Here is a 14,265-nt window from a genome sequence, read left to right on the forward strand (position 1 = left end):
ATATCTCAAAACACTCCCGGACTAGAACGTAAGTCAGAGTCTCTAGTTGAGACTGTCGAAGAGCCAGGACTGAAAATGTCGTAAGTTAATAACAATATGCAGGATTCTTTTATAATCTCTCTCCTATTGGTAACCACACTGCTTCTAACAGACCTTAAAATGAGTCTACTCCCAATAGAAAACTGAGATTTCTCTCCAATCATCTCAACTTCTGACTTGATTTGAAAAATGTGGTCAGAGCCGGGAGCCATGCGCACGTGTGGATTTGATTCCATCTGCACTCCTGCCCTAATTCTTGTGGCTTGGACCTCCTCCAGATGCTCTGCCTTACTCTGTGGTTTGTATTTGAGATCCCTTCTCCTGATTCATTGCATTCTCCTGATTGACAAACAGATTTAGATATGAAAACAAACAGTTACCTGCCTGTAATTGGTTTCTAACAGCTGCGCTGTTGTAGGCTTTTAAACCACAGTGAAGTTGCCGCCCAGATATGCTTCCTGCTCAGTTCAGGGCGGGGGAGGGGAGCGGGTGCTGGAGTTTTACTTGTATTCTACCATTTAGGAGACTTGACTATTCACCAAAATAATCCATGACTTAGATGTATCTATAACCTATTTACTCTATAAACTGAAATATTTATATAATTTTATATTTCATAAATTGAATTTAAGTGAGCATACACTAAACTTTAATTTTCTAGACTGGTAGGCCTTTTGATTGATCAAATGCAGAATAATCTTCAAAGGAAACGAGTTACCTGCTGTTATATGCACCACTTTCCTGATAGGTTAAAATATTATACCAAAATTAATTATCTAATAATAGTTTCCCTTATAACACCAACTGAATTACACAAAGCACATCAGACTAGTTACAAGAACAACTTTCATGCTACCAACAATTGTAACTTCCTCTGAATTCCAGAGTAAGAGAGTGGGGCCTAGCATTTTAAAATTCCTGTGGAAATCAAATGTATTTTAAGTATCAGCTTTGATTATTTAATCAGACAACTTGCATTTTGCCCTGGCTAATTTTGAAGGCTGATAATATTTTACTCATAAAATAATTGCGCACCTGTTGTGATGGGAGCCCGGTTAAACAAATGTGAGCAGCAACACAACTCTTCACTTTAACTGCGGAACACAGATCTCTTATTATTGTGTGAAGAAACCTATTTTTAAAGGCACAGAATGGATCTCATTTAGATCCAATCTCTTCTATACAGAGATGTTAAAGAATATCATAAAAGCACACATAACAAATAGCTGAGAGGAAACACTGGATGAGTCTACTGAACCAGATGCCTGTGGAATCCCACCTATCATCAAAAACCTGTCTTCTTCTGCCTCGCTCCCTCTCCTGGCCAAACCATCTTAATGATGGTAAGCCATTTCTGTGAAGCGTGTACTTCCTTTCCAGTTTATGATCAAAGGAGAAAATAAAACGAGGGTCGACAGAAACTCTACCCCTCTCGCACTTTTCTTATTTTCAGACCCTTTCAGCATTAGGGGTCTTTTTCAGTACCCAAATTCTCTGAGCTTTAAAAAAAAAAAAGTCTGGGCAATCATGAAGAGAGTCAAACTTGGACCTTTTCTCTGTGGTTTCTGTCATTTTGAACAGACTTCCTAAAAGCTACCAACTTGTGTCTATTTAGTCCATTCTTGGTGTAATCCATACCAAAGTGCTGGAAAGAGGCTCAAGGAAAAATAATTTATCTGAAGTTAAGCTAGCTAAAACGTGCATTCAGTTATAATGTCTCCACTGATTCTGGAGGCAGGTGGTGTGGCCAATGGTCCACCCCCTTGAAGGCTGTATTCAAAGTAGGGTTTATTTTATGTTACTAAACTTGGAGACTGTATCCTTTACAATGTAGGGCCTATGCTAATTTCATCCTGGCTAATGTAACATATGTTTACCACCAGGGTTCAGAAAGTGAGTGAATTTTTAAAAGTGACCTAAATTCTCCAGAGTTTTCTTTTTCAATAGTTTAATGTAGACATTTAGATTGAAGGGGAATCACAAATAAACGAATAATTGCATCAAATTCCCCCAGTACATTAAATATGCACTCAGTGGTAATTACCAACATTGGTAACAAATTTAATGTAGAGAATAATGTACAATTTATGCTCAGTGCATAGTCCTTATTCAGAAGAACAGCATTTGGACAAAAATACACACATTTTATTAAGTGGTCTGCCTGTTTTTTGCTTTTTTCCCATTCAGACAAATGACCTAAACAACTAGGATTGTAGAGATCCAGAAGCACATGCCAGTTTTTATGGGATGCAGCCATGCCACCACCCTGAGAATTTGCTCAAGAGCTAACTCTACACTAAAACAATATCTAGGGTGCACCCTGGCTCCTTTACTGTGCTAAACACAGAGCACTGGTAGGCCCCAAAAGAACAAGAGACTAAAAATGTTCCAGGACTTTTTCTTCCAAAAATTAGTCATGTATAAATATTACCACAAATGTATATTTTAAACCTCTGTAATTTATTCAAATGAAAAAGGCTGAGGTGAAATACAGCAAATGAATGTTAGTATATTTAACTTTTTTTCTAGTTTGTATTTACTAAAGTCTCTAAGTGCTAAGACAAGTGTGTACATAGTAAATTTCATCTACCACAGCTACTTTCAAAACAAATTAAGCCAATACAGGAGAGGTAGCTCCAACAATAATCTCAGAACTCAGGAGGTTGAAGCAGGAGGATTGCCTTGAGTCCTAGACTAGCCTGAGCTACAGTGTAAAATTTATTCCCAAAAACCCCTTCCAAAACAAAAACAAACAAAAAACCTTATGCAAACTATGTGTCCGAATTTTTAACTGTGGAATCCTATTTTAACAAAAAGAACCAGTTACATTGAAAGTCATTTAAATTTTTGAGTAAGACAATTCGACCTTGCTTAAACACAATAGTTTAATAATACTACAAACGACTTGGGAGGTCTGTGATATCTACCTTGCCTATTGTCACAAGATGGAAATAAAGCTGGACTAATGTGTACAGACCTAACTTATCTGAAAGTACTTTAATTATCAACAAGATGATTTTTGGTTGAGCAAACATTAACAACATACTCTGTGTTGTAAACTTGACAGATGTATATGATAATGGCAGTTTCTTGGCCTATGAGATATCCTCTCAGACTTACACTTGCTGGCTCCTTTCCTATAAAATCACTTGTGATATAAGAGGTAGTTACCAAATACCCTTCTTCCTGTTCCCACTGGAAACCAACCAGAAACTTCTTTCTTTACAATTATATATGACCTAATGAATACATATACTTGCCTCTATATTCCTGTCACCACTAAATGTTTCAGACATCCCAGCCCTCTTGAAGCCAACCAATCATTTCAGATAAGTTGCACTCTCTACATGGCTGATTCTACCTCCATGGAATCATCAAAATGCAGAGTAAGTAAAACTTAAATAGATGTCTTGGAAGACATATTACACTCAGTTCTTCTCACTTTGATGAACATGGAAAACTGTGACGATGAGAGCGAGCAGTCTCATTCAGTTTGACTAGACGTGCCATTGCGCTTGCAGACCCTCTTGTACAGTGCCCCTGTTAGTGAGTTCTACTCGCCACAGAACGTATGGGTGAATGTATGGGTGCTAATGGCTATGTTCTGGGTTTGTATACTAATTTTGAATTTTTTTTTTTAAAAAAGGCGGATCTCTGTGAGTTCGAGACCAGCCTGGTCTACAAGAGCTAGTTCCAGGACAGGCTCCAAAGCTACAGAGAAACCCTGTCTCGAAAAAACCAAAAGAAAAAAAAGTTTCTGTTTAAAGAATATTACCTACTGTGGTAGAGAACTCCACCCTGCCCCACCACTGTCAGCCTATATCTGATATACACCATTAAAACTCCAGTGTGTTTCACTAATTCCACCAGGAGAACTACAGATGTCCTGCTAGCTACCATTTCCTGGTAAGCAATCTAAAGGCTTCCAGGAAATTGCTAATGACCTTCATTTGACTGAAAAATCTAGGCTGCAATTAGTGAAGTTTTTCTCCTCCATACTGTTGGGATATTTATTTTCATCACAGAAACCAGGAAGGAAAAAGTAAGGTGCATTGTTTTCACGTTATATCAAAACGTATCCCTTTTAATTTTGCTATATCCCGGATGGACTAATGCATATTAATGTAATCATAATTGCACAAGAATCCTTTAGTTCTTTTTACTTCTTCCTAATTTTGCCTTCTTTCTGACTCTGGTATGTAGCTCTTGCTAAAATTAGCCTTTTAAAAATGGAATCACTGGGAATATTTTATAATTGAGACTATTTTTACATTTAAGAATCTTTCATAATTAAAACTTTTGAAACCAGATATGATTTTAAAGTTTTGTGTTCTAATTATAATAATTAACTACAAGAGAGAAGTTTCTGATTCTTATTCATTGAATTTAAAATATGATTATGTGGTCAATGCAGTAACAATAAAGAACAATTTTAGCCAGTGTTATATTTATAAGCAGAACCTGCTATTAAACTTTAGTATTTTCTTTTATGTAAACATTGATTTCGTTAATTAGATTCAGCTGATCTCACCCCAACATATCGATTTCTTTTAATCCCAACAGTTAACAATGAGTCTAATGTATCATAATACTTTAGACCTTAATCATATAGTAGGAATTTTTGCCGGTAGCTTTTGTTAGAATTTTAATTAAGAAGACCTTGCGTCTCCAACCTCCAGTGGAGGGGGGAGGTTTTAATTGCTTGCATGTATATCACACAGACTTTAAAAGAAGGAAAAGATGTTTATAGCAGAGAGTATAAAGGAGAGCTCCGAGATGTCTACACTCATGCAAAGCGGTATAATTAGAAACCGTGGGTGCTGCTGGATTCAGATGTGTATGTGTTCAGAAGGGGCTGCTCTGTGCATTTGTTGCTGGCTAAAGGAATCCAGGAGTTCTCCTGTAATTACTCGCTATTGATTACAAGACGTCCAAAAGACTTTGTGAAATTGGCTAAACATGTTATTTGGAGCAGAATACTAAGTTTCTGCTGCAATTTACCATGTGGTTTAGAGCAGTGACTTTCTGGACTGATCTGGAGAAACGCAAGTCAGATTGTGTAGCAGACAAAAAGCCTCCAGCCCTAATTTTTGGAGTGCCGGTGATTTTTGGTGTGATTCTGAAATCCTACACTACAGGGACATGTACTAGAGGTACTGGACCAATCAACAGCACCAGCTCATAAGACCAGAGGTAAGAAGGCGGCATCCCTGAACTCACAAGTTAGCATCTAAAGCAACTCAGTGCATTAAAAAAAAATCAATTTAGAAGTTTCAGATACATGGAATCTAAACAAGCAATGACATGCTATTATTGGAATAGTTTTTTAAAAAAATCCCCAAATGAATATCCTTTGGTGGGTTTATTGGCAAGTTGGCATAAGATTCGCCCTCAAGTGTTCCTGTTTTGTTTTGTTTCTAGGATTTAGTAATTTTCATAAATATATGTGAGAGCCAGCTTATATGTATGAGCATCATGTGCATGCCTGGTGTCTATAGAAGCCTGACGCAGACATCAGGTGCCTTGGAGCACCATCTGGGTGCTGGGAACTGAACCTGGGTCCCCTGCAAGAGCACCAATATTCTTAACCACTGAGCCATCTCTCCAGGTCCGTCTCTTATTTTTTGAAGCCTCCCCAGAGGAGGAAGAGATTACTATAAATTTATGAGTAGAAATTCAGGAAAACTCATTTATAAATAAATATGCAAAGTATACAGTAGTAGTTCCTACCCAGCCAAGTGAATCCTATGATTGCTTATAGCAGAAAACGGTGGGCAGCATTAGTCCTAGAACAGAGGATTATGGAAACAAAACAAAACAGAAGAGGCCAAGGTAGGGAGCAAGTACCCACGCACTCTAGTGTAGTTTAGGTCCATAAGAGACTAAACAAAACAGGAGGCACTAGACAGGTCAGTCAGCGACTGTGGTGCTGAATACTGATTCTGTGGGAACTGGAAGATCCATTCTGACCCTGCTTAAGCTACTTCTAAAACACCCCACCCTGTTTGACCTTTAAGACCCATTGTGTCCTGAAATTAAACCACAACTCTGCATACCTGTCCTTCCATGGAGGGTTCTTGTTGGCATCAAAATGGAAATGAATCCAGGCCCTCAGAAGTATTTCACAGGTCTGTTGGAATGAAGTTCCTTTGTGGTCCCTGCTGTACTTTACTTATGTGCTCTCTCTGGTTTTGGGAACAGTCTCACTGTGTAGTCCAGGCTCACCTCAAACCCACAATCCTCCTGCCTCAGCCTTGTGAGTTCTAGGATTACAGTCCTGACCCCATACCCAGATTACCTTTATGTTTTCACTTCAGTTGTTGCTACAAGCACAGTTGTTGTAGTTTGCATTATATGTGGCATATAGTTTCTAACTTTAAGTCTTTTCAAAGCAGCCCTGACAAAAGAACAGGGCAGCATCTCTGCTCTTCAGCATGAATGTTGAGAACTGAAGCTGGCTAAAGTCAAATCCCTCAGACACAGAAGTGAATACATGATTGTACTTCAGTAATAGCTTTGAAAAACACTGGAACCATTTACAGAAATGCCGCTGAAAATGTATTTTCAGTCATTTTTCCATCAGAAAACAAACTACTTCATCTTTCTAAGCTATAGGTGGCCATACCTACCTTGTATGCTTTTACCTTATACCTAAATGTATGTAGTGAAACATTTACTCATAATTAACACTAGAAAGGAATCATTCTTTTCCTTATTTCCTTCATCACACATCATCTTTTGGTGTCTCTTGTCATCTGGGTGTTTGACAAACACAGCACAGTTCAGTCCGTGCTATCGCAAACAACTGTTTCCCTGGCACAGTTCCCAAAGAAGTGCCTTCACATGAAGCACGAGATGCCAGCCACCATATCCAGGGGAAGATTGGGAAGCAGGGAGACTGGCTTAAAACCTTTCCCACAAACTGAATAGGGTGAGCCTCTGCACAGCAATAGGACGCAGATCCATATGCTGTAGGCATGGCTCGGGGTCACCACTGCATTCAGAAATGTGTCAAACCATGGCTATCCTGGAATCCTCCCAAACTTGGCACAACTCAAACTTGACCACACTTCTGTCTTGTACTGTCTTCTTATCACAAGTCTCCACCCTTCTTCCAGTCATTTAAGCAGGGATGGCAGTAAGGTTTGTATAGTGAGGCCATGTTGTCATGTTACATGTCAAAATCAAAGGTACGCACAGAGCCAGTGCATGCCACGGGGAGACAGGGGCCTGGTCCAGTTTTCCCTCTGACAGTGGTAAGACCTCAGAAAACTTAAAGACACTCTACCACATCAGGCAGAGACTTCTGGAGCCCCCACTCTACAACTTCCTGCATCACTCTGAATGGCTTGTTTTCTGTTCTGCTTTACTCAGTTGTCAGAGTCAACTATCATAAACATTAAATATTTTAGAACTTTTGTTATTTTCTCTTTGGTTGATTTTGAGACAGTCTCCTTGTGTAGCCCTGGCTGGCCTGGGAACGTGTAGTCTAGGCTAGGATAAATCTACTGCCTCCCTAGTGCTAGGATTAAAGGAGAAAACCATCATATATGGACTCTTGCTCTGTTTTTTTTAAAGAGAGGGTCTCATGCAATCCTGACTATCCTGGATTTCACTAAATAGACCATGGTGGTCTTTAACACCCAGAGAGCTACCTGTCTCTGCTCCCAAGTGCTGGGATTAAAGGTTTGCACTGCCATGCCTGCCTCAGCCTCCAGAGTTAAAGGTGTGAGTCAGCACTCACAATTTTAGGTACTTTTACACTTCTATTGTGTGAGCAATAAAGAATCTCATATTCCCTGTTGACACGGGATGGAAACCTCATGTTTCAGACACCCTAAGTTAACACACACACACACACACACACACTCCAACTATATCAATATCAAATTCCACAACTTCTTCAAATGTTGTTTTGTGTTTTAAGAACAAGCTCCCTGTTATCCCAACTCCCTAAAACAGCACAAAACAGAAATTTTTTCTCCTAGCCAACACAACTTCAAGTCAGATAGTATGTGTGAGGCTGATCCCTCCTTCCTGTCACAATAAATGTTTGGGGCTTTTCTCACGAGACTGCTGCTCTTAAACTCGTGCACGTTACCCCATTTTAGTCCCAAGTATTGTGGTGACTGGAAAGGAGGTGGCCTGCAGAAATGTGGCAGTGCACAACGCTGTGAAGTCTCCTCTTGGCATATTTAAAGGGTGCTTGGGGAGTATTTCAGACGTTCTTACCATACTGAGAAAAACAGAACTCTTTGAGGTAATGTTCTTATCAATTGGCTTGACTGCAAACCACCCAACCAGAATCTATGTGTAATAGAAACATACTGTTATCTGCCTTAAATATAAACAATAAAAGCAGTGGCTGGAGAGATGACTCAGTGGTTTTAACACTTGCTGCTCTTCCAGAGGACTCAAGTGTGGTTCCCAGCATCCATGCATAACAGCTCCCAAACACCTATAACTCCAATTCAATTTGATCTGACCCCTCTAGGTTCCTCAGGGACCTTCATTCCTGTGCATATAGCCACACAGGCACATACATACACTTAACTAAAAATAATAAAATAAACCACTAAAGAAACAACAACAACAAAAAAAAAAAACACTAGTCAACACAGACTCAATGGCAACTCATACTAACTCAGTGTCTCTCCAATTTCAGCTGTAGTTTGAGCACTATTCACTATCCCCTGATTTTAGCAGCCTTGTGGTGCTTCATTTGGATAGTATTACATGAAGCAAGTTTTAAAGTGAAATCTTTAAAAGAAATTACTGTTTCTTAGTTGTATAGAACTATTAAGCTCTCTGGATTGAAGGCTCATTTTTCAATAATCTTTTATCCATTCTATGATTTCTCGATTATCCCACCAGGATTGATGGTGGCTATTCCCTCCTTTCAGTAACTTTGTTACACTGTATGACTTGTTTGTTTCTCTGTAGCTTTGGAGTTTGTCCTGGAACTCACCCTATAGACCAGGCTGGCCTCGAACTCACAGAGATCTGTCTGCCTCTGCCTCCTGAGTGCTGGTATTAAAAGCATGTGCCACCACACTCAAAGTCATACTCACTGTATGACTTTAAAACTTATAGAAAATATTTAAAGACAGATTAGCTAGCAAGTCATGTAATTATTAAACATTCATAAAATGACAAAAATTCTAAAAGCAAGATGATGTGACTGGTGTGCTGGAAAGGAGTGGGACCAACACACAAGCCCTAACATCGCCCCTTTAAGGGAGAGGGGAAGTAGTAGAAAACCTACTGCCAGGGGAAAGTGAATGGCAAGAGGAAAAATAAATTTGCAAAAGTAAAATTCAGATATATAACAGAAAACATGCAGGAGACCTGAAATAGCAGATGCTGTATATTAAATCCATGTTAATACATTTGAAAATCTCACAAACTATATGATTTTTTTAAAAAAATATACTTTATGACAAAACTGACACCTAAAAAAGTATGAAGCTCTGGTGTTTTTCTGAATATATTATTCAAATTTCAAGAAAGAAAAAATATATAATCTACTTGATATTTTACATTATCTAGAAAGGAAAGAAAAGGCCAATTCTACTTTGAACTCTGAAAGTAATATATTATATAATATGTGTATATGTATGTCATATATTCTATTACATATATGCTATATACTACAAATAAAAAAGTCACAAATTAACACAATTTATGAGAGATACATCCTGCAGGACATGGTGGGGCATGTCTGTCATATCAGCACAAGGAAGCTAGAGGCAGGGGAGGCAAGGTCATCCTTGGCTATTATAAATTCAAGGCCAGCCTGAGCTACATGAGATGGTATTTAAAAAATAAATTAGGTTATTTTAATACAAAGTTTAAAATACTAAAACCAACACTATAAATTAAAAACTATGCCAAAATCCCTGCTACTGACTGTATTGCTCAGTACTGTTCTTAGCAATCTAGGCAGGGTGATGCAAGGTGATGAGGAGACAGGGAGTCATTCTTGTCAGCTGCAACATGATTAGGACTAGTGAGCCCCCAAAAGGGAAATTAAGGAGTGAGCCAGTAAAATTAATCTGTAAAACTTAGTATAATCTCTAACTATAGGAACAGAAATATCTCAAATATGGATAAAACAAAAGGAAATGTGCAGAATTAAAGCCAAAACTTTCATGAGGGACATAAGAATTGATTTGGGAGATTGAGAGGTAGCATTATAGTAGTCGTCTGGGTTCTGTTCCCAGTACCTTCATGGTGGTTCACAACTGCCTGTAACTTCAGTTCTGGGGGAATTTAATGCCCTCTTCTAGACACAGTGGGCACTGCCTGCACATACTTGCAGGCAACACACACAAATATAAAGAATCTTCAAAAAAGAATTGAATAAATTGTGCTCAATAAAAATATGCAATTTTATAAATACATCTGCTCACCCAATAGTTTTATATAAAAGTAAATTTAAGACATTTTGCAATGTTAATTATCACACTGATATAAAACCACCCAAGAAAAACTTTAGTAAAAATTGAAAATATGTTGGAAAAAAGTTATGATAAATATGAAATATACTATATTAACTATTATTGAAGTACTAGTAAAAGTTTATATAAATGGTTCCAAATGTATAATTAAGTGTAAGGAGAAATCCTATTCCCAGTCAAGAGGGGTCTGAACATTCAGTCGGAGTGTATAATGTTATTTTATAACTGCTTAAAACAACTATAACTCTAGTTGACATAACACATCAAAATATAGTCAGGAGGGAAGAAAAAGTTAAATGCTTCTACACAGAACTAATTGAAAGAAAATATGGCAAAATCGTATCTAATCTCAAGAGTGGGAGAAGCCGGCACAAACCAACTGCAACAGTCACGCATGCAAAGGGGAAGAAAGACAGGCATGTGTGCACCAGGGTGTGATGCTATGAAATACACCCCAGAGTTCTCAAGTTCTGACAGTCCTCGCGCTCTGGACAAGCCCTTTAGAAGGAAATGAGAAACTCTGTGTTGAACAAAAGGCTTGGTTGACTCAGGGAAGCCTCATTTTGTGCCTCGTATTTGCCAAAAATGATTTTTAAAGATTGTCTATCCAAATGAAACCTATACTGAGAAGTAGCAGCTCATAGGGGATGTACTAACTTTATACAAAACTTAGGGAATAGACAGATAAAAGCTGAAACAGAAATCTTGTGCCACAGGATTTAGGCAGAATTAAAGAATGCTTTTGTTTTATTGTGTGCTTTTTTTCTGTTTTTTACAAATAAATATGTACAAACTGCAGCTGGCCAAGTCACACACAGAACCAAGAAAAGAAGTGTGTTCTCCCAGCAACAGTTAAAGTATTCAAATTACCGCTTTAGCTACAATTTTAATGTCTAAGTTAATATATGATGTATGTAATATTTGTGGTGCAAAATGCTAAAATTTATAAAAAGAAAAATTGTAGAACACATTAAATGGAAAATTCAGTAATAATATTAACATTTATGTCTATAAAATTCAAAATAGCTCACCATTGGAAGCTCAAACAACTACAGGACCTCCAGAGAAACAAAGTGGAAAGGCGTGGGTCTGCGTGGTTCACTTTTGAGAATTAAAAATTTTGAGCACCCAAAACTTTTGTTATTTTTTGGCTTTTTAAACTCATAATTAGAATTAAATATAAATAAGAGTGAAAGGTATGGGGAAACACTCCCTGAAGTGTATAAAAGCCAGAGTTCCTCATCACAGAGATAATAAAGTGTTAGCTTCCATGCTGCTAGGAGAAAGCAAGACCCCCATCACTCATGTTGGCAAACGCTTGCCTTTGCATAAGCCATTTCTGTCCTCACTATTATAAAACCAATGACTCTGGGAGGAGGAGAAAACACAAAATGACGTGTGAAGTCACACAGCCCATGTTATTGCAGCTGGATGGAGAATATGTCACTAATGACTTTTCTTTCTACCCATCAGTTATGTTGAGATTCCTTTTTTTTTCCAAAATAGCAAATGGCCTTTATGAGTACAAAGCAGAAGCAGTAAAATTCAAAATAATATTCCGTTTTACTTGATTCCGACACTCTGTTAGTTAATGGAATGAGTTGTTAATTATTTGTGAGATGACTGACAGCATTAATAGGTGGCCTGGCTTCCTCTCATGACATGGAAGTGTAAGAATGTGACACTTTTTCCTGAGTCCACAGAAGAGCTGGGTTAGGCCAGAAGCACAGACTTCTTCACGCACAGGTGATGCAATGCTGAAATACATGGTACTCCTTCATCTCCTAATATTTCAAAAGGATTACATACAGGCAGAAGTGAAGCTATAGGACTTCCTAGCACCTTGTCTCATGCCTGCCTAGTTCAGTTCCCAGAACCACAACAATAAATAAATTAAAAGACAAAGATATTCTTGGAGTCAATTCCAGCACTCTCTTTGCTGTGACTCAATCCCCAATCTATGGGCACATCAACAGTGACCATCACTGTACTGTGCTCCCAGTGCTCTGCTGAGTGCCAGGCACTACAGTGGTGAGACCTTCACTTGTGCCGACTCATCACCTCCGCAGAGACATGGAGGACAAAACGTAGAAAACGCCAGTGCTTTGGCCAAAATTCAGGCATAATGAGAGGCTGGATGGGAACCAAGATAAACAGGTTTTAGAAGTCAGTCATAAAATGCAATGTAGGGTATATTCCATCTGCTTTTGTTGGATTGTATACATAGCCTCTTTCCAGCAAGAGAAATTCCACAAATAACTTTAATCTGTAAATTTAGCTACTATTATGAGTCTAAGAGAAAAGCCAGGTATCTCTAAGCCACACTGCATTCTCTGACGAGACTTTCCCTCTATCATGTCTGTCAAGTAAATTCACAAGGCAGTCTGTACACTGATGTCAGGGAGGGCAAAGGTCCATAGTGTACACCTAAGAGCAAAGACATCCAGGAGGGTGTCACCCCTACTCTTCCATGGATAACCTAGTTTAGAAGTCAGAGTTTAGGGTCCTGGCACAAAGGCCGGCAGCTGCATGGGGTACGTGAAGTAATATCTGCACATTTGATACTTCTTATATTTTACCTTTGATTTCTCCAAGAAGGTCACTCGTATTTAGTCTTTCCATTTTTTCCTTCCAATCTTTTGAAAGAAGTTTTTCCATGCAGGAGGAATCTATTAAAATACAAAGGTAAGTATTAAAGATGTATACTACAGACCCAGAGAGCTAGACAATGGAGCAACTGGCTCGGTGGGAAACAAACAAAAGCTGTTGCTGTTGCTGTATTTTAATTCTACCATTACTCTAATCATAAAACACCGTGACTGAGGTAAACTATGACCCCAGGGTGACAGTGCTTGTAACCCATGCTTATCTGCATAAATCTAAAGATATTTAATCAATGTTTATCATTTATCAAACTGATAAGACAGAACAAAGGCTCTCCCCTACAGGTTTAAATTTATATGATATTTTTTTAGCTCAGGTTATATTTTAAAAGTGTAAGCAAAATTTATATGCTGTACAAGGGACAATGGTAAATCATTAAGGAAGAAGAGGCCAATTAACCTGTAACCACGTAGTCCTTAAAAAAGAAATCCAACTTCTGCAAAACTAAAAAATAGACAAGTAAATAAAATCAAGATGCTTTTTGTCCCCTCATAGTGAAAACTACTAAAACTTTTATATAGAAATGACACATGTGTTCATTAAAGAAAACACCTGTTTAAATAGCATCTGCACTAGGGTGTGTTAGAATACTGTTCTAGACTACAGGGAGCAATTACATCTGTTTTCATAAAGACTCATAAGATTACGGAAATATAAACATTAGAATGCCCTAATAATGATCTCTTTTTCCTACATGCACTGTTTTCTTTTCTGGATTCAGATGGATTTACAAGCAGGCCTCCTGCTTACAACTGTCTACATGTACTTTTCCAGATCTGACTCTTAGCAAAATAGGCCATGTTTCCAGAGAATGCAGGCAAGTTTGAAAACTCCCATTAAACTTTAGCATTCCAAGTGTCAAAGTTCTGATAATTTTCTTTTTAAATTATATTTAAAATGATTTCTCCAGTTCCAAATACTTTTTCTCCCCCATATCAGCACCTATCTCTTGAGTATTTTCTCTTTTGTTTTTTTCCCCCTCTAGCTTCCAAATCAGCCTTGAATTTTTCAGATTGACAGTTAGATCATGATGGCTCTAAAGGGCTTTAGAGAATAGATAAGCTTTGGAAAAAGCAGGGATCCTTACTTAAGAGATGAGAAG

General features: G+C 38.1%; 1 protein-coding gene across 17 annotated transcripts in view; it reads right to left on the bottom strand.

Annotated features, from left to right (window-relative positions):
- Sox6 (SRY-box transcription factor 6) overlaps positions 1–14,265 on the bottom strand; it is a 551,747-nt gene that overhangs the window by 207,365 nt on the left and 330,117 nt on the right. For all 17 annotated transcript variants that reach the window (XM_075971960.1, XM_075971963.1, XM_075971969.1 and 14 more), the window contains one exon: positions 13,079–13,168. In XM_075971960.1, coding sequence (XP_075828075.1) covers positions 13,079–13,168 — 90 coding nt within the window. The remainder of the gene's footprint in view (positions 1–13,078; positions 13,169–14,265) is intronic.

Source organism: Microtus pennsylvanicus, chromosome 5 (assembly GCF_037038515.1).
Source record: "Microtus pennsylvanicus isolate mMicPen1 chromosome 5, mMicPen1.hap1, whole genome shotgun sequence".
Classification (NCBI taxonomy): Eukaryota; Metazoa; Chordata; class Mammalia; order Rodentia; family Cricetidae; genus Microtus; species Microtus pennsylvanicus.